This window comes from Puntigrus tetrazona, chromosome 14, assembly GCF_018831695.1.
Source record: "Puntigrus tetrazona isolate hp1 chromosome 14, ASM1883169v1, whole genome shotgun sequence".
Classification (NCBI taxonomy): Eukaryota; Metazoa; Chordata; class Actinopteri; order Cypriniformes; family Cyprinidae; genus Puntigrus; species Puntigrus tetrazona.
In genome coordinates, this window is record NC_056712.1 from 15606026 (window position 1) to 15633174 (window position 27149).

Sequence of the window (27149 nt, forward strand, 5' to 3'; positions counted from 1 at the left end):
ACAAAGCGCGCGCACCCAAGAGTAAATCGCGCCCGTGCGCTCGCTAACAGGTGTTTCTCTCGCATGGCTCTGTTCCGTGCGCCGCTGTGACCGACTGCTTTGTGGGATGCTGCGAGACGTGCGCTCGGTGTCTGGAGGAACATCTTCTCCGTCGTTACTCGAAATGGCTAGATAGTGACATTATCTGGAGGCAGATGCGGTAAGACTGCAGCCAATTGAATGCACAGCCGTTTAAGGACTTTATCTCCGAAGAAAATGAGCGTTGGAAAGATGCGCGTACCGTCTCCTACATAACTGCGTTTTGTGTTAAAGCTGTTTTAGTTTACAACTCCTTTCGGTCGAGCTGTCATTTTCATTAACGGACAATGGCAGCGACTGTTGTATGAAGACTTGGATGTGAGCTGGTCCGTGAAGATTTCCCTGAAGAAGTCGTGTCGTGGAGGAGGTGGGGAAACGGATTGTGTCCTCTGAAAGTTTTGGGTGTCGCACCGTCAAACTGGCCATGGCTGCGGCGATCGCCAGCTCCCTTATTCGGCAGAAGAGGCAGGCGAGGGAGCGTGAGAAATCAAACGCCTGCCGCTGCGTGAGCAGTCCGAACAAAACCAAAGGAACATGCGAGAAACCCAGTCGACTCAGTGTCTTCTCCAGAGTCAAGCTTTTTGGCTCCAAAAAGCGCAGGAGGAGACGACCAGGTCTGATGTTACCTATGTTTTTTTGGGTATTGTCTTAATGCGGCTATTATAGGTGTATCATATGCGTGTCTGTGCTTTTTTTTTAAAAATGTATTTGAAAATGTAGCATTTTGCATTTTCAAAAAGTACTTTCCATTCACATAAAGCAGGGCACTTACTGTTTTCAAAAAGTCAGCCAGCATGTACTTTCCCACTTTAGAGTGAGATCTCGTTCAAACTTAGATACGCAACCTTGGGGAACTTTTTTCAGGCATTTTGACCAAATATTGTATAAGGTGGAAAAGACAGAACCGTATACGACATTGTGTTGCAATGATGTCGATACTGATTCGGTGTCAGCTCTCTAGTGTGTTTCATCCCTTCAGAGACACGGGGACAATAGAAAGCAAACTAAGCAGGTTATTGTTTGGCACATTTTTGGGCAGCAAGCTAGATGAGCCTCTGGTGATTTAGTCTCACAATCTGGACCATATAGATATTCTGCAGCAAAATCTCCTGTTATCCCTTTGAATGCTTTTTGTTTTATTACCCGCTATTCCTTTACAGAAAGTCAGTTTAAGTCAAATAATTTAGTAACATAATTGATTGATGTTATGATGATCTGAATGTGGTCAGACTTTGTGTGGATGATCTGTAGTTTAAGGCTCTCTCCATAATTGGCAAGAGAGATCATATTCTGTTAATTTTTTTTATTGTGAACTACATCTATCTATCTATCTATCTATCTATCTATCTATCTATCTATCTATCTATCTATCTATCTATCCATCTATCCCATACACACATTCAGCACAACTGTTTACTTACAGTCTTGTCATAGTTCCAATTACCTTGCCTCCCTCCCCAGAGAGCATCTTACATAACCCTTATGTGACACCTAAGCAGAAGTGTGGAAGTTTGTGCGTGTAGAGTGGCAGTTGTTTGGAGTCTTTATTAAACAGTCTCATGCCTAACAATGTTGTTGATGAGATGCACATGGACCAACACGCACACGAGCATTAGTATATTTTAATATCCGTGTTTAATAAGTTAAGTGATGTTTTTTTAAAATGAAATTTGGTGTGTTAATTCAGAATTGTATCCGACCAGTTGTAATGTATCTATACTGTACCACTATAGCAATGCACTTTTTGGCTTATTCTCGATAAATATCTGTATATATATAACAGGCTTATTTTAAATATTCATATTCTCTTTGTATTCTCATGACTGAAATTTGGGGGCTGCTTACAATTTAAATTGCTGAAATTATATATACATAGTTTTTATTACAATGTGTAACCTAACATCCACATTTTTTTAAATCTCCTGTGATGAATTAAAGTTAATCAGTGTTTATAGTGTGATCCACTGACTCTCTAAACCTTATTAACTACAGATCTGCTGATGCAATCTGGTATTTTACACAGGAGAGCTGTGCCCTGTATAGTTGTGCTTTTTAGTTCCAGTCATGCAGATCAGACCCATGTAAGCTTATATATCTCTCTGCATCTACATATTCACATGAATACTTATCATGGCCAGAAGATTGCGGTTTCCCTGCAAATTGCAGTTCTCACCAATTTTCAGTGTGGTGGCTCCCATATGCAGATTTCTTTTTGTTTCTGTTCTTCTGTCAGCGTGATCTGATCTCTTGTTTGTAATGCAGGCTCAAATCTGTAGACCATGAAAAGCTCTTGCTAAGCCAGAAGCTTTAAAGCCCAGCGCACTTTCACTGTGGCAATGCCCGTTTAACCCTGTCTTTTTCTCATTCTGTCTCTCCATACCTTTTGTCTGTTTGCAGAGCCCCAGCTGAAGGGGATCGTAACGAAGCTGTACAGTCGACAGGGCTTTCATTTGCAGCTCCAAGCAGATGGAACCATTGACGGCACTAAAGAGGAGGACAGTGGTTTCAGTAAGTCAGCTGGCCTCTTTTACAATATGTTCTCAAATTGTAACCTGTCAAGACGCAAGTTCAGATTTGCTAACAAGGAAGTAGTGTTTAAAGTAGTGCACACTGACAGTTGCCCCAAAAAATATATGGACACTTTGATGTATGAATGTTTTAGTGTTGCATAACAAAACACAGAGAGTGGTGTTCATTTAAAAAAAAAAAAAAAAAGGATTTATATTGCTTTACAAAAATGTTTTATACCTCAAATGATTTATTTTGGATACTTGAAGTTAGTTCTAGTCTTGCATCATTTGCAGATGTCACTTTGTCTGATATGTTGCATCTAATGCAATGACATCCAGACATTTTTAAGTGCAACTTAAGTGTCCAAATGCTTTTTCAGGGACACTTTATGTCTACTCTTATTTCAGTGACAGCTGCTGTTGTTATTGTTTCCTTGGCATCAGTACTGCTCCTTCAGACTGCATTTCTATTTCATACTGGCACGTATAGACAGCTTCAGCTTCGCTTTTCACTTTTTAATACATTTACAGTTCCTTTATTGGCCACAAGAGTTCAACTCAGTTCTGTATTATCCTAAAATGGAAAACGTAGCCGGAGCGGTCACTGTTTTTCAGGAAACAATTCTTCAGAGAGCACAGTCTATGTAGCTGGAAAGCCCAAGTACAAGAGAAACATTTTTAGGCAGATGCCCATAGTGCTTGGAAAACAACTCTTTTTGTCCCTTACGACCAAAGATTATTTTGTGTCATTTGAAGTCATCTTAAGGGGCACCTGCAAGTGTGAATTATTTATTCCGTAGGCAAGTGCAGCATCGCCCAGTCAGTGTTTGAGCAATGCTGCTTCTATGAGTGAGGATTGAGCCGGCTGGTTGGTTGGCTGGGCTCTAATTTAATATGTGCTATATCTCACTGACGCTAAGTGTCTGTGGCATTCTGGGGCCTGTAAATTAGCTTGACTCTATTCAATTAGTCATTGGGTGAAGATGACGCTCATATCGAGCAAATGAGTTTGTGGTGAACGGAGTCATTTGGAACTGTGATCACTTGCGTCTCCAAATCCTCTCATCCATCATGCTCATCTAGATTAACATAAATTTGTGTCTAGCGCACATAAACAATGTTTAACATGAAGAGCTGCGCTAATTTAAATAACACCCTCTACTTGAATTTAAATAGTGGTTGTTTGACTCAAGCGTTTGTGTTTTATTTACCCTTGAGTTGAATCTGCGCCACCGGTGCAGCTGGCCAGCCTGTCTCTTGCTGTGTGCTTGTTTATTTACTTGTTTGTGTTCTTCCCCTGCGTGATTGACTGAGGTAAAATGAGTTATATAGGGGTGAGATTGCATAATAGCTGACCTGCTTTTCCCACCACACTCCCTTATTTTGTGGAGAGAATGAAAAGCTGTTGCTGGAGAGGAGAAGTGGGAAAACAGGGAGCTTCTATCTCTCACGCTACAAAAATAGAATTGTTAGGAGCTTGGTGCCCTTGTCTCCATAGCGACGGCAGTGCAGTCCTCTTGGCTCTCCTCTTGGTGTGTGTATGTGTGTGTGTGTTTGATAGGGATGAGGGTCTGCTCCAAAGCTCTCTAGATGTACATCTCTTATCCCAATTATGCTCATTGCATGCCTGATTGTGAGCTGAGCATGTTCAGTAAAAAAAAAATTATGGCATTGTTTCATGTAAATCCCATAAATAAGACATTAGTAGCAGTGTTTAGGTGTTTATAGTAGCCAAATGGTAATTTACCCTGAAGTCATGCCATTGTGCTAGAAATAAATAATATCTTCTTATTGTGTTTTATTGGTTATTTCTAACTATGTAAGGATGAAAGCCAAAGTAAGATGGTCTCATTGCCTTTTGATAATGATAGAATCAAATGGATTTTATTAGATGAATTGGTCAAATCAAGGGGTTGAGAAGAGAACATTTAAAGATAAAGACCTTATTGAAAATCAGCCTTTCCATCTCTCAAGTCTGACTGTGATGAGCTCTTGGAGGAACAAGACAAAAGCTCATTCCGGCCAGTAAATGTCAGGTATGGGTGGTCTATTGGATTATGTCTCTTTGTGCAGAGTTTTAGAGCTTAATTCAATTCCTAATCAATGTGTCTTGGCAGGAGGCCTTTCTCTCCATCAACATTAGGTTTTATCTCTGCTAACTCGCCTTCTGTCTGAAGAGTGGGCTGATGTGTTTTTCAGTCAGTCATGTTTGTATTTTAATCAGTCTGATTTATCTTTGGATATAATAAACTAAAATACTAACATCTGAATGAAATGGCGAAACGTTTTTTAAACAAGAAATAAAAGTATTCCCAATTTTACTGTAAAGTTCAGGCATCCAGATTTAAACCTCAGAATTAATGGCTAAGATCCTTTAGTAATATTTAAAGAGAATAAAAATTCCAAAACACAAGATAACATGGTAATATTTTACAGTTACACCTATTAGTTTCTTATTAGCATGCATATTATTAGAATATTAGCCATTTATTAGTAGTAAATGCCTAATCCTACCTGGTCCTACCTTTACTACTACCTTACTTAACTATAAAATAAGCAGCAAACAACATATTACATATTCTTTACATAGTGTTACATATTCTAAAGTGTAATACCATGCATGAAAACGTGTTTTATGTACAAAAACACAATCAAACCAGTAAATTTGCCATATTGGATTAGGTCTGTGTTTGTGTGCTGACATTTATATACAAATAAAAGTCTAAATTAAATCTGTTGATTATTTACAGCAATTGGGTATCTTTGGAAGACTTGGAACAGGAAGTGATTGGTGCTGTAGGCTGATAGTTGTTATATTGGCCTTTTTGTAGAGATGATTATTGTGGCCTCTTGATCTCCCCAGATCTCTGTGCTCAGGTGCTCTATTAGGTGTGAGTAATTGAGTCTCCTCTCCACAACCCCCAGCGACCAAGCTCTGGTAATCCCTCTGAAATGAGGTCCGCTCGTAACTACGTATGTGACTGAGCCACAAAAGCTGAACATACGAAAAACAATATCTTCCTATCATACAAATTTAATCAATAGCTCATTAAAGCATCTGCATTTGGCATCTAAAACTCTTCTTATGAGTCAGTGGCCATAGACCACATAGCAGGAAGAGAGAAGATCTCTACAGGTGGACCTGGCTGGTGTCAGAGGGTTTCAGAGGAGAGAGGAAGGGCCTTGATGTGGGATTAGAGGAGACGGAGAGCACTCCGGACTGTTGTGTAAAATAGCAACATGGACATCGATTGAGCTCTGCAGGAAATAAGAAATATTAATCAAGAGCTCTCATGTTTATGATGAAAGTCTGGTTGTGTTCTCTCTGGAGGACGAGGAAGCATTAAAGTATATTGAGTTAAATGGATAGCTCACCCATATTTGCTCACCCAGATTATCTGAAATGAGATGAGACTTTTGACCAAATATTGACAAAGATTGGGATATTTCACCCAAAAATCTAAATTCTGTCATCAGTTACCCGCCATATTGCTCCAAACCCATAAGAATTTAGTTCATCCTCAAGCATGCATGTTTGAGTTTGCCCATTTACCTTCAGAAAGCTCGGACTAATTTAGCTCGATTCATGACATGACTTTCTTATAACATGTATTTTTTGAAGTGCTAAACTTCAATGCAGGGAATGATATATATTTGGTTTTGTTAAAACATATTTTTATTTTATAGATTAGCCAAAGGATTATAGGTTTAAGCGTTGTTTATTTATTTATTTGTGAACTAACCCTCAAAAAAGAGATCACTCAATACACTCAAAACACATATGACAACTTTTGGTCATTTCATCACAAAACTGCCATATAACTTTTAAAGAAAAAGTGTGATTTTAATGACAGAATTTTCATATTTGGGGTACATATGCTAAATATGCTTCAAGAGATAAAGGAAGGATAATATGTTAGATGATTTGACTATATATTCCTAAAACACAAAATATTTTATATTGTATAGTTGTTATATGAAGCCAGTATTAATGCTAATCTAGATCAGTGTGCATTGTTCTCTATTAACACACACGCACGTACACACACACACACACCAACTTGAAGGAAAGCAGCCTTTTACTTTATAACAATTTAGTTTCCTTCTTGTTTTTTTTAATCACGCTAAGTTACATAACCAATGAAATGGCTCATACGTTTTTTCCTTTTCAAAAAGCCTGTGCTTTTTTCTTCTGAAGCTTATGTTCCTCAGATACTCTCAGTGTCAGGGGTGGCTGGCTGGCTTCACTCTTCCCACTGGCAGAAAGAGGCTGTGTGGATGGGAGAGATTGTCAGCTTTGTGGCTTACGTGGTGACAGGGGGGACAAAGGTGTGAGGAGAGTTGGCACAGCCAGTGGTACCAGGAAGACAGAGCCCCGCACAGCTCACTAACTCTGCTCAACAGAGAGAGAATGTGTGAAAGAGACAGAGGGAAGAGTGTGAAGCAGACAGAAAGAGAAAGAGAACGTGTGAAAGGGAAAAAGAGGAACTATGTTAAAGAGGCGGCGGTTCAGAGAAAACGTTAAGCAAAAGTGCCAGGGAGATGAAATGCTGCCACATGCAGATAAGAATAAGCCAGGTTAAAGTGCACTTGATTTAACTATAATACCCTTGGAAAAATCAGGGTTAAAATACAGTAAAATGTTTAAATCATTTTCATTAAAAAAAGTCATTTTGCTTTTATTTTTTAATTTTCAGTTATGTATTTAGCTATATAAAGCTTTTGTATTATTTCAGTTTAGCATAGCATTTTATATTGGCTTTATTTCAATTAACAACACCAAAAAAAAAAAAATTGTTGTAGTTTACACTAGCAATGCTGAAAAAAAGTTTCAAAATCTTATAGCTAAAAAAACTTTTCTACTGATATAAACACCCCAACAACTTACAGTTTGGTAAACTTTTTTGTTAGCTTGAAGCTTTTACAATCCATACAGTTGTTACAAAAATAGACAAAGACTGTCAGATAGATGCTACCTGGTTGCTAAAGCATTTCTAGGGTGTTTGTACTTGAGTATTAGTAATCTTTGCGGAGTCGGGTGCTGTATTGATAAAGTGTATGTGAGTGGACAGAATTTCAGCACGGCTGACATGATGCTGATGAGAAACGCAAGCGTGCACAGCTGCAATCTCAGACTCATGCTGCTCGCCTATTTCACGTTATGCCTGTCTCTGGATGACACTTTATTAGTTGTGCAAGTATTTGCTTTGCATGTAAACACTTCAAATAAAATTCACTTTTACAATTTTCACTACCCCTAGCAGCATTTTTATATAAGTTAATGCGATAGTGATATCCTAATCAGTTAGCTGTATTTGTGCTTAAATCTTTGCAAATATAATTATGACTTTTCTCTTTTTCCTATACAGCCATGTTCAACCTCATCCCGGTGGGCTTGCGAGTGGTGGCCATCCAAGGAGTTCAGACCAAACTCTATCTGGCCATGAACAGCGAGGGCTACCTGTATACATCAGTAAGTAACTGCAACTTTCTAATATAGATGTTAATTTATGCGTACTATACTTCACTCCTTCATCTGTTTTAAATCAAGACCTCTCAGACCAACACCTGAGCTCTTGTCAATGACACTCACTCTAACCAGCGCACACAACTCTCATCTCCTGCCAAAGCATGATATCAGACACTCAGAATAAACAGACCTCCTTGTGACCCAAGATCAAATGGTCACACAGCCTTTAAGATACGTTCTTACGCCCCAAACCCCATACTGTGCTTAAAAAACGGTCTCCCAAGAGCAGGCTACAGTCTTTCACAGATTTAACCATATAAACAGATGAAGCCTCCACTGTGCGCTAGTCTCAAACCCTCTCTCCATATGGCATGCTGTCAGAAAATGAGTTAAGTTACAGCTGTGACAAATATCTCAAGATGTTTTCATAACCTCGGCTCTACTCTCGTAGTTTAGATTATGCGCAGCGCCGCACGCTAAGTGGCGTGATTACAGGGTGGATGGTTTAGAGATGTTTGTTTACTGGCTGCGGTCGGGCCGAACTTTGCCCCCCTCACCCCCTCACAGTCCTGACCTTCCGCCTGCCTCTACCAGACGAAATGTCGGTGCTCTGGCATTCGTCTTGGTTACTATGGTGATGCAGGCAAGGCGGTATGTGGGTTGTGGAAATGTACACCAGTCCCAATCGTTTTATTCAGCTTCAGCGAAGATAAATGCGACTCTCCTCTTTCGTAAGCACACGTGAAATCATCCTTAATGAGCCAAATCCATATGGAGGACTGTTTGTAATTGCTCTTAATGTTTGAAAGTACATGCAAAACACCATGAATCATCAATGCATTCAGTTGTCAATAATATTTGGTTGTCGACAGTTGCAGTGCGTAAATAATGTTATTGAAACATAGTTGTTGCCCAGTAGACCTTTCTCTGAAAGAGGAGGATGGGTGAGTTTTCCCACTGCATGAATCGAGTAACATGGCTTTCATTGTAAAGATGACTAATATCGAAACGCTGAAACATTTAGAAACTCGTGAAAATATGCTGAGCAGGCAGCCTACATCCCAACATTGATTGACTGCGTGAAGACATGAATAATGCAGTTACGTACCTGCCAAACTTCTGCTGCAAGACAAATGTCAGAATTTCACTATGTGGTTGGCATTACTGGAGCTCGTGTTGTCTGACAGGAGAGAGTGGGCGCAAACGAATACACAGTCTCAACAACAACAACACGCTCTCTCACTCAACCTCAATCTCGAGGCTGACAGAAAACCTACATATTATGAATAACTGTGGAAAGATTGGACACTAAGCTTTGAGGGAAGGATCATTGAGAAAATGTAGCATGAACAAGCATGAGAACACTGACCTGGTCAGAGATCATAATGAATCAACTAACAATAGACAATACACTAGACGACATGTTTAATGTTTTCTCTAGATTTTGCATAGGTACACCGTACCAGCAAAGAGATTAAAGTTAATATTTTTTTGTGTGTGTTTAAAGGATCTCTTGTGCTTACCAGTGATGCATTTTCTTACCATGTTATGAAATATGGTAAGACCTTAGTATAGGGTCAATTTTCACTATTAACTAATTGCTTATTAGCATGAGCATTACTAGTATATTGGCCTTGTATTAGTATTTATAAAGCATATTCCGCATACTTAATCCTACCCAATACCTAAACTTAACAACTACCTTACTGTCTATTAATAAGCAGTAATTAGGAGTTTATTGAGGCAAAAGTAATAATAAACAGTTAAATAATGGATTAAAATAATGTAGGACTTTAAAATATTATTATTGTTCAAATAACATCAATTTTATTGTGATATAAATGTTCTTTCTTCCTGTGATGCGGAGCTGACATTCAGCATCACATTCAGTAATCAGTCTAATATACTGAGCTGTTTAAGACACATTTCTTATTATCGTTATTGTTGAAATCATTTGTGCTGCATAATATTTGTGTGAAAACGGTGATGGATTTTTCAGCATTCAAAAGAACAGCATTTATTTGAAACAGAAATCTTTTGTGTCTTTTTTTGATCAGTTGAATCCATCTTATAGTGAAAATGCAAAAAAAGATAAAATTGTTGGATGATGAGGTCGGGATAGTTGTCCTTCAGACCGATTACAGGTACATTTAAAAAAATTTGAATATCATGAAAAGGTCAATATATTGTCAGAATGTGAAACCCATATAGATTCATTACACAAAGAGTAAAATATCTCAAACCTTTATATCTTTCAATTTTGATAATAAATAATGGCTTACAGATAATGAAAATGATAAACAAAATGATACTTTATACAGAAATGTGAGGCTTCTGAAAACTTAAGTTTATTTCTAAGCACTTGGTTGGGCCACCTTTTGAATTAATTACTGTATTGATGCGGGCATGGCATGGAGGCAATCAGCCTCCATGAGATGAAATATTTGAAAATATTTTTGCATTTATCTAGTCCAGGAGCAGTGGGGTTTTTTTCAGCAGCTCGCTTATCCATGCTGCAAACCTGTTGCCACTGAATCTGTCCTGCATAATGCTGTTTTCAGGACGATTTAAGCTGAACTCGCTCGCAGCAGGCGGGAGAAAGACAAATAAGGCAGCAGACAAAAGACTCTCACATGAAATCTGACAAAAGCATGCAATCTGATCGTAACGTTAGGTGTGATACAGCTGCAACATATCCAGCAGGAGCCTCTGGGGATGATAGAGAAGCAACGGGATCTAAATACACACACACACACACACACACACACACATACAGCTACTGCACATCCCGACCTCAAGCACACTGTAACTCACGGCGGTTCTCTGTTCCCACTCAGTGACTTTAATGATGTGTGCTTCAGCGTCTGTAATGAAAACATATGTGCTGGAGTGCTCATTAAATTAAAGCTCTGTTCTCAACAACAGTAACGTTGTGTCACCGTGTGGCATCCTGGTCGACGGCTGAAGGACGGAGGCTATATTTAACATTTTTCTGAGTGACAGCACAGCAAGGTTCTGTAGGTGTTAATATTTTATTCCGACTGTAACCCTTAGCCTGAAGAGTGTTAATACACATAGGTCTTTGAACATTCATCTCCATTCGCTCCCTGTATTCATTTCCATTTGAAAAGATTATGCATTCCACTGTAATTGTCCAATATGGGATAAATACATTTGTGAGCTGTTTAGTTAAATGGACACAAGAGGTGATTTTTCGGGTGAATGAAAGCTGGATGTGGTGGTGTTTTTGAGTACACTGTAGCTCTTACACATTGGTGGAGAGCTTTCAGCTGGCATAAGTGCTTGGTGATTATGGGTGAAGGATTCTGAGTGTGTGGCATTACTACAATCTAAACAGTATTATAAGGCCTTTTAATGATTTAGTGTGCTGTAATTCTGAAGTCTCTCTGTGTTCTTGTGATGCATGTGTGCGCACACAATTCTGGGTGTTTTATCTCCTCTCTGGTTCTTTATGTCTGCTGCTATGGAGCCACATGCTGCCTGAGCCACACAGCCAGCCAATCATACGCCAGTGATGTTGGGAAATCCCCAATCAATGGAGAGTAGGTGCTGTAGTGAGTGACGTATGAGAGATTTGAAGCAGCTCTTGTGCTGCTGGGAAGGTTTACACCTGTTTCTGTTTGTAGATTTCCTTTTCCCCTTGCCTGTGTTTTGTTGTTGTATATACAGTACGCTACCATTCAAATGTTTTAAAAATGATTTAGTGGATGTAACACCTTTTTTATTTCAAAATGACAAACAAGATTTCCACGACCGTTTTTGAACAATAATGCAAATTAGCAATTTAATCTTTGTTTTGAATCTAGTCGTTAAAATGTACAATTTGGACTGATTCATAAAAGTCATCCAGTGGTGTTCTTTTCCCCTCAATAAATAAAGAACCAATCAGTTAGTAGACAAGCACAATGTGCATCCACAGTTATTACACATGAAGCTAAAATGCATTGAAAATCTTTATATTTGTTGTCCAAGGCCGTGCAAATATAATAAATGTGGCCAAATTATGAATAAACCGGCGAATAGCGAATGATGTTTGGTTAATTTGGTCTATGACAAGCCAAATCATCCATAACATGTCATAAAGCAGTATCCTACAATTCAGCACTTTTACTACAACACAGTCAATCAGCAGTACAGAATTAAGTCATGCTGACTCACCAGTGCAGTTCACTTTAAAGAAAAGGACCCTGCACAATAACCTTTTTTTTTTTTTACTCTTTCGAGATCTGGCAGTCCCTGAATGAATTCTTTTTCACTTGAAAGCATAGTGAGGGCGTTTCGCCTCTGCTGACCTATTGTATGTTGTTGTAAAGTTTTAATTCTCTCCAAAGGTTCCCTCATATGGAGCTCTCTAACCAAGTTTACGTGCTCAAGAATATTACAACTCGAATCTAAATTTGAGCACTCAGAGAAGCCTAAACACCGCATGGCAATATGCTAAAAAAACATTGTGTGTTTTTGCAATCTGCGTGTCTGTGATCAGAAGGCAGAAAAGAATATAGAAAGAGAATGCATGCATGAGTGAGTCTGTATGTCTTGCATGCAAATGTATTCATCCATCAGCGTGACAGTGAGTGGGAGAGAGGAAATCAATTAAACATATGTTCTGTTCTCTGCACACTTTCTCTTTACATTTAATAAACCAAACCGCATGATTCAATGCTAAGCTTAATGGTAATACCTGCTGTTTGATCAGTCAACACTTCAGATATTAAAACAACCATGCAAATATAAATAGTTTAATCACAACATATCGCAAATGAACAGGTGATCAGATGACAGTCAGTGCGCACTGGCGACGTGCGGGCTGTCCTGTGAGCTGCTCTGCCGGCGCATGAAGTCGAAAATCAGTTTAGTGTTGGGTCATTAAGAGCAGGCAGAGACGGGCACATCAATATTAGAAGTCCACAGACTACAGAGAGAGCACAGACATCATAGCCTGCTGTAGTGGCCATAAGAGACATTCTGCAAAGGAACAATTCAGATCTTATAGAGCACTTTCTACAAATACAGTACACATGCCTTTTTTATGCAGTTAAGACATAAATCCTGTATCTTTTAAATATATTAGGTTAAACTGACAGTATGTTGTTATTTAGGGATTGCCAAATACGTCACGGTACAGACGTAAAATAGTTTTTTTTAAAATGCAGTTCACATTAGCTTGACAAGAAGCTGAAAAAGGGAAACCGTAGTAGCTCTGTGGTGTTTTTCTCAGTAAAGTTAGTGCCATCAGCAGTACGACTCTCTCGTTTGAGACATCTTGAGCTTCACTGATAATTCAATTATTCAGATGGGTGGTTGAGTCAGAGGGAAGAATGAGGTACAGGTGAAGAGACCTGGTTACCAGGCGTTCGTACTGCACCGCGCAGGAAGGAACAGCCTCTGACTGGAATAGATAGTGTCAGCTTCCCCATTTACTTCTTTTCCATAAATGGGATTGGAGTTGGAAGAGGGAGAGTGGGTAAAGTAATGAGACCGAGGGAGAGAGAGGGGGAATGGTAGGAGGTATAGCGTACAGAAGCCGAAAAAGAGAGAATCCTGCAGAAAAATGGAGAAGATAAATAAGGTTAGTTTTTGAAAAAGATATTGAAAGACAGAGGGAGCATCTGATGGAGGATGGATCAAGAGAGAGAAAAGCAATAAGAGAAAAATAGGATGGAAAATATCAGACGGAGGGAGAGAGCTGAGCGGATTTCAGAAGATAGAGCACTTAGACATATATGAAGACCAAGTAGAAACACTATCTGTTTCTAGCGCACACACAAACATCTCCTTTTCCGTCTGGGAGGGGGAAGCCCTTTGGGAGAAGAGAGGGAGGGGCAATGCGGGATTTCCCCTGTCAGAGGAAAAGATATTAGATACGAATCAGTGAGCTGGCAACAGCATGACTGCAGCTCCTGATATAATTACACTTGGAGATAGAATCAGCTCGAACACAAAGCACTACAACACCTCAATATCTGCTCTCTTTTACTCAGCTGTTAAGAGGGAAGATTAGTCATGTGCTTAGGGACAGTACTGAGACACAGCCGGAGCCCAGGTCAAGTCACTCACCAAGTGACAATCACATACTTGTCGATGTCTAATGCAAATAAAAAATGGCTTTGAAAAGTGATTATTTGATAGTTCATTTCATGGATTGTTGATTGGTTTATTATGAACTATAAACAGTTTATGGACACGTTTTCATTGGGTTTCACTGAAAACTGACACTAAAAATTTAGGTAATTAAATTACATGCAGAAACACGGAAATAATTGCAGAATCCAATCCAGAACTTGCAGTATAACGCAGGATGTCGTGTCATTTACTACACGTAATGAAGCATGCATGATGTATACATGAAAGATTGAACATAATTTCTGGAACTGCATGTGCATTTTACTGTCTCTAAAAAAAAAAGAAACAAAAGAAAATAAAAGTTCACTTTAACTTGATGAAACCATAAAGAAATATTACTTTTAAAATGACTGATAATTACTAATAAAATTATTATTAAAACATTGTTTTCTTAAAACATTATTTCAGTGAAATAAAATAATAATACATTATTTTATAAAATTGGTTAAACCATTGAAATGGAATCCGGCAAATTTATGGAAAACAGAATGTGGCATCAAAAAAAAAATTTTGACAAAAGAAAAAACATTTCATAGGGCCTTAAAAATTTTTGTTTTGTTAAACTTTTAATAAATTGCTATTTAATATTGTAAATTAATCAGAATCCAAAAACAGAATAAAAAAAACTAAAATGGAAAAAACTGTATTTGGAAAGAAATAAAACTGATTTCCCTAGTAGAGGCGCCTTTCGAACTGCATGTTTCAGTTAATTATTTTGGCCTTCCAAAACTATTTTGGAATAAATTCCGTTTATTTTGCCATTTTGGCCAAATATTTTCAGTTGGCAAAATTTTCAGTGTATCGCTAAATGAAAGTGTTTTGTCCCATGTGGCGACAGATAGATGGAATATTCATCCTATTAAGCCACCAAGCAACAAAAACTAAACGGGATACTGTAGAGCTAAATGAGAGATTAATGTATCTCGCCCCATCACAGTGCACATTATCTTTGTTCCACTCCTCATTCTCAGCACTGCCGCAAGTATATGTGTGGTAATTCGATAAAACTGCCTCCTTCCTCTGTTCTCCACAAGACCTCAGCGGGTTCCCAAAAATATCTACAGTGTTTCTATGTATATAGCTGCTCTGCAGCGCTTTTAAACCATGCCACTACTTGCTGCAATTTTCATCAGTGTTGGTGATAAAATGGCATGGGCAATTAGGAAAGTGTGTTTGCCGTTTTTGCACAGTGCACCTCTCATCTAACACATTCTGGAAGCTGTGTTACAGTATGTGGTGATGCCTTAGAGATTTAACAGCTCTTCTCCTTCTCTGTGTGCACGGATGCAAGAACATTTGTACCAAGCATGATATTGTGGTACTTTCTTGTCTAAGTCAGTGATGTTAACATTTCTTATCTCCATTTAGAGAGGAGTACTGTAGCATGTTGTTTACATCCACATCACATATGTCTGGACCTACCGTGAAGTATACCACAATTGCAGGAAAAATAGAGGCTTTGTCTTTGAAATCGAACTGCACCTTGGTTATTAAATCGATACTGTTATGCACTTGTGGTAATGCATTGTGCCTCTTTATTGATGCTGAATGGCCTTAATCTCAAGGTTCTGAAAAACCATGGGAAATAATTTATTTATCTTAAAAAGCATGGGGGGAAGACTGTGTTGAATTTTAGCATTAATAGATGAATATGATTTATTACTCTTTAAGTGTCAGTTAATTGTTCTAGGTCTAGGTCTCGGTCACCGATTAGTGAACCAACGTCTAGATGCAAGCCTAAGATTGGTTTCACTTTGAACACAAATCATTTTTCATACATTAGCATAATTATAAATAGTTTTTTAACACATGAAATTAGACACTAGTTACAACACATTTTGCTTTTTTTTTTTTTAATTAAGAGAATATTATTCATTTAAAAAAATATTGCCTTTTTACAATTGTATTATATATGTATTTGTTTTAAACTACTTTGAAGCAATTATTACATTTATTATTTAAATACACTGACATTCAGTTTGAGGTTTCTATTTCTGTTTCAAATAAACTCTATTTCTATTCATCTCTTGTTAAGCCTCTGTCAAGTCTTGGAAAAAACTGTTTACACAAAAATATTACAAATAAAAATATTTCTAATGATTGCTAAAAATTCAGTTTTGTGTCACACATATAAATTGGATTTCAAATATTTTAAATTGTGGTAGTATTTCACAATAATGTTTTTACATACTTTTTACAAACAGCCTTAATGGGCATAATCTTACTGACTGAATCAAATGGAGTTGTTTTTAACTCTATATAAGAGTTTTGACTATTTAATCCTTGTAGGGTTTGAAAGGTATTTTGGCTGCCATTTAAAATGAAATTTGTCAAAGCTCACATTGCTTATTTAATTTCATATCCATGTAAAATATTGGCTATTTTAGAACCTTTATTTGTTCAAACTATTGCTGGGAAGGACATTTAGAGAGGCATTTAGAAGCATTATGTTTTTGTGTTTTATGGATTTGGTGGTTAGCATGTGCCATTTACAGTCATCCCCATTTCCTGCCCTCATCCTCTCAACATTTCACTCTTTTGTTTTTGTTTATTATGATAATTATGATGAATTATTCCTGATAATACTGGATGCAATCCAGTCATTATTAAGAGCCGCTCTACATAATGCTTTTGTGCTCCATTTGGTTGTAGCTAATTATTATGACCTTCAGCTGAGTCATTAACAGAATTATTAACAGAATAGCTGTATATGAGGCACAAAATATAGCAGTAATTTATTTGCAGAGATACAGCATGTGTGTGAGGGAGCATTTCTTCTGACTAGAAGCGTGGATGAGATGAGATGAGATGCATCCCTACTTTAAGTTCTTACCCAGACTGAACCCGACTTGACTGAAGTGTCTTTACCACAGTGCTGATAGCTGACCAAAGATCCATCTAACGTCTTGATGATGTTTATCTCAGGTGAAGTATCGATCCCAGAGCTGTCCCTGTGTGTCTGCTTGTAGGATATCACACGTAATCAAACTTTCTCATCAGGCTGACCGCAGCCCCTCAGAGCGCAGATCTTTTGAACGTCCGCACTTCTGTTTTCGGGGATGTAGCTCAGAGCTGAGCCGACAGCCTGTCCCAGAGCAGGTGCGATGTCACGGCTGGTCTGTGACATCAGGAGTGTTCCTGTCAGTGTGTGTGGGAGCTCAGTGTCTGTGTGAGTCAGCCGGAGCAGAAGGACGACTCCGGCCTGTACGTTGAACAGTGGAGTGCTCTTGTTGGCACCAGGCTGGAAAAAAAAAAGAGTTCAGGACTTTTATGGATACATGATGAAGGGACATCTCTACAGTAGCCGCATATCTGTGTTACGAATTCCCTTTAAGGCAGTCTGTGGATGTCTTGGTAACACACCTGAGCAGCTATTTGCTAAGTACATACTGTAAGCATTGTTGAAAAGCTTAGGGTTTGACATATAGTTGCAAAGTTACTGTTAGTATGTGTAAAGTGGATTATCAAAAATAAAACAGAAGATATTCCATGTTTAATAGAGTTATGTTACGCTAGATTTCAGATCAGCAAGCTTTCACTGGAGCTGTTCTGCTCAGTGCTAGAGACCTCCAGCAGTTTTTAAAATGTCTTGATTAACCAACTCCGATTTAGATGGAAGAGATTTTAGCGTCACATGTCTGGTTAGCTTATGTTTGATTGCCACAGATATTGAAATTGTAGCCACAACATTCTTGTGCAAGCACACTTATGGAATTCATGCAGGAAGTTAGATGAAATAACACAATTTGCCGTTATTTAATCTGCTGTCTCCTGTATAAATCTCAAACCTGCTGTAGTTTTTTTTCTTTTAAGTGCATCAAGCTGAAACACCGAACACTTTCCCCTAGTGATGTTTGCACAGCGACACAAAGATTATTTACAGTTTCTTTCTTCCCTTGACTCTGATGAAAAACATAATTTGATTTACAGCTCTCTCTGTAATATTTCCACATCATTTGCCACACTCAAACAGTAAAGATTACAGCCACAGGACCCGAGGTTCTGTAATCCATTTTAACAGAGCCGTTCAGTTACTGCAACAGCAGCCCAAAGGCTCGGCTTGGATATTAATCTAACCTCTTCTAATGACTTTCTGTTTGAATTTACTTCCCTCCTGCATTTAAGGAGATGGATATGTTACGAGCACTTGGATTTGAAAAATCAAGCATATATAAATTCATATGTGTAGAATATTATCAATATGAGTCTAAAATGCACTTTTTACGAGTACTGTACAAGCACTTTTTCTTAGTGATATAAGAAATATGTTACATTTCAGCCAGTTAGGTTTTGCATGGTTCACCATGCCTGGACTAGCTGGTTGATAAACAGGAAGTTTTGATCCATGAACAGTGTTTGTGTTGTTGTGGCTTTGCATAGGCATCGATTTATTTCAAATGCTTTATTGGGCAGGCGAATGAGTTAGACACCTCTTGAAAAGCAATTAGTTAGCCAGATAACATGCAGAATAACGTAATTCGCTGTTGCTCCATGCACTGTCTCTGATCTTTTCACCCTCTTACACCGTTTGCAATATCCTAACGAAGCACATAGTCAATACAGGATCGAGCCTAGTGGGAGGTGAGCATTTTTAATGACTCAATGAAGTGCACACGGTGTACTCGCACGCATCCAATACGGCCAGATCCATAGACTGAGCTGAAGAGCCATCCATCCACAAACTCCATTAGCATGTTTATGCAACACTACAACATAGATTGCTTTTGGAAGTGCTAATGAGAGAACGCATACAACAGAGCAAGCAGGGAAGAGTTAGGATTATTAGGGAGAAAAAAGATAAAAGGGGAAAAAAGAGGAAGTAGGGATGTTAGGAGGACGAAAGGGGTGAAAATACTATTTACTACACTGGGATCAGAAATGTTTCTGTTTAACAGTTGTTGATTAAGGAAAGACACTGCAGGCAAAACAGTTTTTATGCACTTGTCAATTTTGAGATTTGGGGCTTTTTATGATTTTTTGTTCTAAAATTATATGTAAATAGTGCATATTTAATTAAATAGCACCTTAGTAGCATATTTAAGTATAACATTTTAGAAAACATGTAATACAAAAATGTCTTTTAATTTTTAATTTGTAAGTATGGTGATATCTATTAGTTATTTCTGTTCACCTCGGGTGCCTAGCCTTAATTTAAAGTTGAGTTGCAAAATAATTATTTTTTACAGTATTGTTTTATTACCATTGAGATATTACTATAGTTGTATTTTTTTATTTTTAATATACATTTTTTCATTCATATTTTAAATGTCAATTTTTATTAATGTTTTGTGTTTTTTTGTCTGTTTTTTATTTTCCCATATGGTTTTTATTGATTTGATCTCAAATTTCGTTTATTTTTCTCATATTTATCAATTTTAATTATATTAGTACATCGTTAAAGCCTATAATAAAATGTACTATATATAGTTTAACAATTTTTTGTTTTAGTTTTAGTAAACTATAAAAACCCTGAGTTTCAAACTGATTTTCCTCCTTGCCTAAAATCTGAGACAGATAGTCTCACCCTAAAACTCATGCCATTGGTTAATGTTGTTATATACATTTGCAGGATACCATTCTATAAAATGGCTTATATTTGTCTTTGCATAGTAAAATGATTTTACATTTACTCTTTAGACACTGTGTTTATGTATATTTTTTCATCATATTACTTCATGCTAGCCACTGTGCCACGTAAAGGATTTGAAACTTCAAACCTCATCTTGCATCTTTTTTTTTCTCCTCCTTCCTTTGTCCTTCAGGAACACTTCACACCAGAGTGCAAGTTTAAGGAGTCAGTGTTTGAGAACTACTATGTGACGTACTCCTCCATGATCTATAGACAGCAGCAGTCGGGCAGGGGCTGGTACCTAGGCCTGAACAAGGAAGGAGAGATCATGAAGGGCAACCATGTGAAAAAGAACAAGCCCGCTGCACACTTCCTCCCCAAGCCTTTGAAAGGTAAGTCACTACCTCAACACACTATGTAGTCACTCCTATTGCTATTGATGCAGTAAAGTTGCTGTATGAAATTAGATTTAAAATCAGTATCCAGCTCTAAAACCTACCTGGTGTCTTGGCATATGTGTACCAGAACAATAAGTACACTAGAGGCAGTAAAACTGTGACATTGTTTATACCTTTTCACACAAATTTACAGAGTTTCGATTAATAAATTGATGCTAACGTTCACAATTGAATGTTAGCATCACGCATATTCAACTTCATATCTTTGGGTTTTCAAAGACGGTAGCTCATGGAGTACAGAGAGGTACTTGAGAGGTGAGGAGCTCTCGTTTAAATCCTGTGTAATTGTTGAAATGACACGGCTGCATCAACAAATACCTTTTATAACAGTTTAGGTAGGTTTAGGGTTGGATTTGGTGTAGGACATATTTCCAGCATGATAGAGCATTAACTTTTAGCGACAGTCACAGCAACACATACCTATATCAACATAATAAAAACGTGCCAGGGTTCACATATTGCTCACATATTGTTTTAGTGCCACGCAGTGGATATTTCCCTTAGCAACAGCGGCAAAACGTGCAGTAAGACACGTAAAAATGGAGTTGAAGTGTAGTAAGTTGAGTAAAAAGTGCACAGAGGTCCGTATTTTTATGAGACTTGTCTAAAACACTGAATCGCCTAAAAATGAGAGCAAGCTCTAAAAAGTGCTTCTCTAATCAAGAATGCCTGGTAAAGTCATTTGTTAGTTTGTGGGAACCCTGAAGATTCATATATGGAATATATGATTGCGTGCCCCAGACCTGTGAGCACACAATCTGCCCTTCCATTGTCCCTCCAGATCTGTTCTGAAGGGAACGCAGATCTCAGGCTCTTTGCGGAGGTGATGAGGTGTGGATAGTGGAGTCCTTAGGAGCACTGCAGACGCCAGCACAATCAGACAGTTTAAAGCGTCGTCTGTGGCAGAAGGCTCTGGAATGATAAAGCAGCTTTTGACAGCAAACAGCGCTGTACCCTTCCATCCAGGCCAAGGCAGCCATCTCTGAGCAGAACACAACAGAGCTTTGTGCAATTGTCAAAGTTCCTTGTGGCTTTCATCTGCCGGCTGCATACTTTCTTGTCAGCGAACACAGAGAGAGTGCGCCCTAAGCATAAATCCAAACTCCGGAAGTTTTTTGTTGTTGTTTTTGTTGCTTTGGAAAAAGGTCGAATGAAAGCTTACATTTTAAAACATTAAGAGACTCTACGCATAAATATTACATTTATTCCTGAGCATGTGCCGATTTCAAGGTAAACATTTTGTTTTATTGCTTTTAGATTGACTTTTAATGCCTTGATCATCATTTAGTAACGACGCATAATTAGGATTTCTCTTAATGAAGATGAGACGTTCTCCAAACTATGAGCCGCTTTGTTTTTATGTTAAGCAGTAACTTATCAAATGACTCATGCTGCACAAATGAGTTTTTGAACGTAATGTCTGATAATGTTGCGCAATATAGCTACTCAAGAGAAATCAGTAATGCTTTTCACTGCTTAAAGAATTAAAACAAGCTCTTTTATTTGATTATAATTAAAAATGGAGGCTTAGCAGCTGAGAAACACTTTGTTCCCAGAGAACATGCATTTCCTTTTTCTAAAGCGAATAGAGAGGATAATGGTGAATGGTAGTAATGTAGGAGACAGCAGGAGTAATGCATTAGCTTGGAAGTACAGTCTGGTGCTACTGGCTCCACACTGCATTCAGAGCCGAGGCCAGTGCGCAGCCATTGAGTGAATTTATGCTTAAAATGGTAAAATGCATAAAATACACCTATTCAAGATAGGGATGCAATGCTGCCATTTTTTCAGAACCGATCCGATCCGATACTGAAAAGTCTTGAGTATCTGCCGATACTGATCCAACCCGATACCAGCACAGTTTTTTTTTTTTTTTTTTTTTTTTTTTTTTATATTTCTTTAATTTTCTGTGTTGACCTGATCATCGCTCTTTTGGACATTTGCATAAATAAAAGTGAAAAAATGGAGGACTAAATCTGGTAAAATGTTACATGTTGCTCTTTGTATTGTTGTAAAATACATTCATGAAAAACAAGTAAATACATTTATAAATAAGTAAAAGGCCTTCTATAAAATTTAAAGACATTCTGTGGATAGAACAACAGAACAAGAGAGACTAATAATCTTTCACTGCTCAGAAAGTGTTACAATACAAAAGGCTCCAATGCAGACAACCAAGCACTTATGAGCACAGAATGCACAGAATGATGTGCTTGAAACAACACAAAATCACAGTGTTCAGTCCTCCGAGTCCACATAATATGTATTTAATCTGCTTCATGCTATATTGAGCATTTCTCTTGACAGCTATAAATGTCTTATTGAGTGCTCTTTAAGAGAGTTTAATCATTTTGACTGTAGTAACCGAACGCCACACAGTTTTGAATACTGAATGGAGGATGAGAGAAGAGTTTATGTGTACTTGAATTTAAGGACTTAAAATATTCATCTCTACCTCACATTGAACTTTAGAACAGCTTCAGAACACTTATGGTGCTTTGTAATATTTTTGTGCCTTTTGTGGGGCTCAACAATAACACAGGATAGTATACACACAATATCGGATTTGGATCGGTCTCGTCTGATCAATACCCGATCCACAGAAAATGACTGTATTGGACCCTTATACCTGATCTATTAATTGAAGATACATTCTCTGAATGTAAGTCCCAAGTAAATGCTGTCTTACTTTAAGGATGTTTACACGTATTTACGGGGAAGCCAGACATTTTGTTTTCAGTTTTCAGTAGACTAAGATACTCACACATTCAATCATTTAGATACTTCACCTAAATTTAGTTTTAAAACGTGTGTAAATACATGAAAATATTTGTTACATTTTATAATACATTAATTAGTAATATGTTAATGTAGTAGTTGTAATATAAAATAACAATACTTTTGCAGCATTTATCAGTCAAGGTTAATGTTAAATTTTAAACGGCAAACAAATTTTCTTTTCATCTTTTTCAAAAATTTCACCAAGGCTGCATTTATTTGCTAAAATGCAGTAAAACGGTAATATTGTGAACATTTCACTTCATTGTCACATTTCCTTCAGAAATCAATCTAATATGCTCATTTGCTTCTCAAAAAACAATTCTTGTTAAAACTGAAAATTCCTTTTTTTGGAATGATTTCTTTCTCTTTGATTCACTTAATGCATCCTTTATGAAAAAACTAAAATAATTTTGTAAAACTTGTACTGTATTAAAAAAAAATGATATTTCAAACTAAATTAAATTAATCTACATGAATGCGTTAAGATGAAAATGAACTAACAGTGATCAACAGTACATAAAGAATTAAGATTAACTTGCTGTGAAAAGTTGTCAACCCTGTGCACTAGCTAGTGTTAACAAATTAAATGTTGCAAATGGCAAACTGTTACCATAATCGTTCATGTAGAAAAGCGACGCTTGTGTCAGTTATGAGTTTAGTTGTTGTCGAGAAGAGTTGTGTAATTTGAAGAGAGAGAGGGAATTGGAATTTTGCTCGCTGCCTTATAAAGATTCTCCAGCAGTATTCTTCCAGAGGACCAATTAAGGAACTGTCTCCTCGCTGTGAACATGGCTTCGCTGCCAGCTCTCGCACACAAAGTACTGTAGTCTCTGTCCAGAATGCACACATGCATATTAAGCCATCATACGACTGAAGTATCTGCATCCAAAATCCCTGAGCTTGGGGCCCTTATTTACGTTCAATTACTTTAATTAGAAAAAAAAACGTTTTTTAACATTGAAAAGCGCTTAGCACTTCACCCATGTAATGTCATATTGACGCAGTCACATTTTAAAGCACTCCGGTCCAGACGATTTGATGAGCAGGTTTGTGACAGCCCAAAGAAAGCTCTACAGGGTGCAGTAATAATGACCAGGCCACCGAGTCTCTGAGACTCCTGCATCCCTCCAGCGAGAAGCTCGACACTCGCTTGCACAACCAATACGTCAAGTATCGATTTGTAGAGCTTTCCACTTAAGTGCTGTATCGATTGCATGTAGCAGGCAGAAGAAGCTTTGTGTGAGGTTAAAGGAAGTCTTTGTGATGCTCCCTGCACTGCGCATCCATCGTTAAGATGATCAGACAGATGAATTTTAGCACACTGGCTACCTTGTGGATCTCTGAAGTGCTGTCTGAAGAGTCTGATGTTTGTGTCAGGGAGCAGGAGTAGTGTTTTTTTGTACAGCAAGACAAATGTTTCTGTTGGAAAGGCAAGGAATGGAGTGAAAGGGTGCCTCTCAGAAGCTTTCCTGACTCATAATCGCTTTTCACAGTCTGTTCTGCTCTACTGATTTTGCCCTTTTTGTCTAACAATTTAACAATTTCGACTTTATTACAACATCAATTTAAAAAACGTACTAAAAATAAGTTATATATACACTAAGGTTTTACGTCTTTTGAAAGAAGTCCCTTATGCTCACCAAGACTGCATATTTTTTATGGACTTTTTGTGTCACATGATGCTTCAGATGTCTTTTACTTTAACAAATGCATAGTTACTGAATAAATAAAAAAACTGAGTAGTTAAACAGAAGTGTATATATTTGTCATATAGCCTTGATTTCAGATTTTGCTGCTGCTGCCTTTTTGTTTTTTTGATAAATAAAAGGTTTAGCCAATTACTAAGCACTAGTTATTGATCATATTTAAGGCTGACATTTTCTGTGCATATTTATTAAGAAAATGGCTAAATTTCAAATGGGTAAATACACAAGCGATATACATAAAAAAAAAAATCTGAACATACTGTTTATTAAAACTGATAGAAAATGTTCACATTTAATCAGCAGTTTTCATGAAGTAAACAAGCTCATTTGCATCCCATTAGCATTTCCTCTGTGTGCGCATCTAACATAAAAATGTGGGATGCTTTTACTAACCACACGCTCTTTCTCTGTTTCCTGTTTTTCAGTGGCCATGTACAGGGAACCCTCTCTGCACGACCTGACCGAGTTCTCACGTTCTGGTAGCGGCACACCCACTAAGAGCCGGAGTGCCTCGGCTGTGCTGAATGGGGCAAAGCTGTGAGTCAGAACGAGTCGACGTAGCCCGGTTTACCCGGACCGGCCCGCTACCTTACGCCTTCGCCAAAACCTCTGAATGCTTGTGACTTCACACAGACTTCTCTCCAAAAAGCTCTCAGCGGTTCAGGACAACATGAAACATAACATAACCACTTGCGAACTAGAGTAACATTTGATCGGACTTCTTTATAATTAGCTCGTTTTTTTTTTTTTTTTTGGTTCCGTTTAGCTTGTTCGGTTTGTTTTCGTTTTTGATCACCACTATAATAGCCTTTTCCATGTGAAACAAAGAAATTGTAGCCTTTCTTACAATGGGACGTCGCGTTGCAGTTGAACGTCAGTCATCGCTGTTCATTTCCTAGCATCGCAGGTCCTGATCAAGTAATGCATTTGTTAAGAGTTCAGGGCAGTCAGTGAGGGTTTTAGTGGAAGGAAGGGACCCTTGGATCCTCCATGCTTCCTGAGTGTGAAGCGATCGAGATGCGCCCGTCCCGGTGCGTTGGGGGCTCCTGCGTTCTTGTGCACTCGCTCAGAGGGCTTCGCTCTCTAGCATGGGAATATAAAGCCTGCGTTCCGCTCACATAAAGAGCCAAGCTGAGCCTCTCCGAAGCAAGAGGCCACGGCTTGCTAATTGTTTGAATTAGCTGTGAGCTTTTCTTACTTTCTCTTCCTCTTGTTCTTCCCCAAATCAGCGTTTTTTCGAGGTTTTAACCGCGACTGGAGATCCAGCGCACCAAAGACAGAACTGTGAGAGTTTCCCCTCGAGCCGTCAGACCACACCGATACATATATACGCATGACAGAAAGCTTTTTTCTGATTAGTGAGAGGTTTCAGTATTCGAGGAGATGGATGTGTGGTTCACGAGGGCTGTTTCGATGTCACCCCTTACGTCTCTTTTGCGTCCTGTTGTCCGTTTTCCGAGTTCCTTTAGTCTGTGTGCTTGTGTTCTTTTGCCTTTTCCCGCACATGTCGAGTCTCTTTTGGTCAATGCTGGTCACCGTTGCCGGTGATTCCCGAGACATGGCGGGACTCCCACCTGGACTGCGTTTTGTGTGTAAGTAATTTATGGTGGTGACAATTTTCTATTTAAATGAGCAAACAAAAAAATTATACTGTGGAACTTAAGTTGGTTGGATTTTTTAGGGTATGTCTAATTTGTAAAAGTGAAAAAAAAAATAAAAATAAAATAAAAAAAAACTTGTACAGGGCATGTACAAATCAGGTTGTGTACAATAAGGACCCTTTTTGTGGCCTGCAGTACAGTATATATATCCTTCCCCTCGGGCAACATAACGTCATACAAGCTACACAGGGGTTCTTCTCTCTTCTGTTTCTTTCTGGGTTTCTTTCTTCTTTTAGATGAACATACAGTATCTGTTGCATGGGAGACTGCAGGGAGGTGAGGAATAGAGCTGCATGATGTAGGCTATGTGTATTAACTCCTCCCTGCATCATATGTTCCAAACTACCAGGATAAAACTGACAAACAACATGTATGTACCGACTGGCGCTCTGCCACGTACCTTCAAGTTGTTTCTTATTTGTTGTGTACATACAATGCACTGAATAAAATGTTTATATTAAGATATACTTTTAAAATGTGTCTTTGTGCTTTATTTGTTAGCCTTCGGTCGTCGTAATCGTATTAGCATTCTGCAGGCCGTTCGGCGGGCAGCTGCTCTCGTCTTTCTCTTTGCCAAATCGGTCTGTTCTAATGGCCTCTTACATCTTATTTTAATCTACTTACTTCTGGAATTGGGATATTAAAGAGCCATATTGTGCCAACAAAATCAAATACTGAAGAGAAAGAGCGATCGGATTGATTGACCACTGTAGGGATCAAAAAAACTGCTGTTGTTGGAGCACTTTTGTGTTGTTTTAAGTGTGAATAAAAG

The 27149-nt window shown here is 38.1% G+C and overlaps 1 protein-coding gene across 1 annotated transcript; it reads left to right on the top strand.

The window, feature by feature from the left end:
• On the top strand, nt 1–26853 carry fgf13a (fibroblast growth factor 13a). Its single transcript, XM_043258053.1, is given in 6 exon segments — nt 1–692; nt 2476–2586; nt 7958–8061; nt 19965–20163; nt 25142–25240; nt 25243–26853. Coding segments are annotated over 6 exon segments (738 nt in total). The 5' UTR covers nt 1–502; the 3' UTR covers nt 25278–26853.
• Nucleotides 26854–27149: the final 296 nt, after the last annotated feature.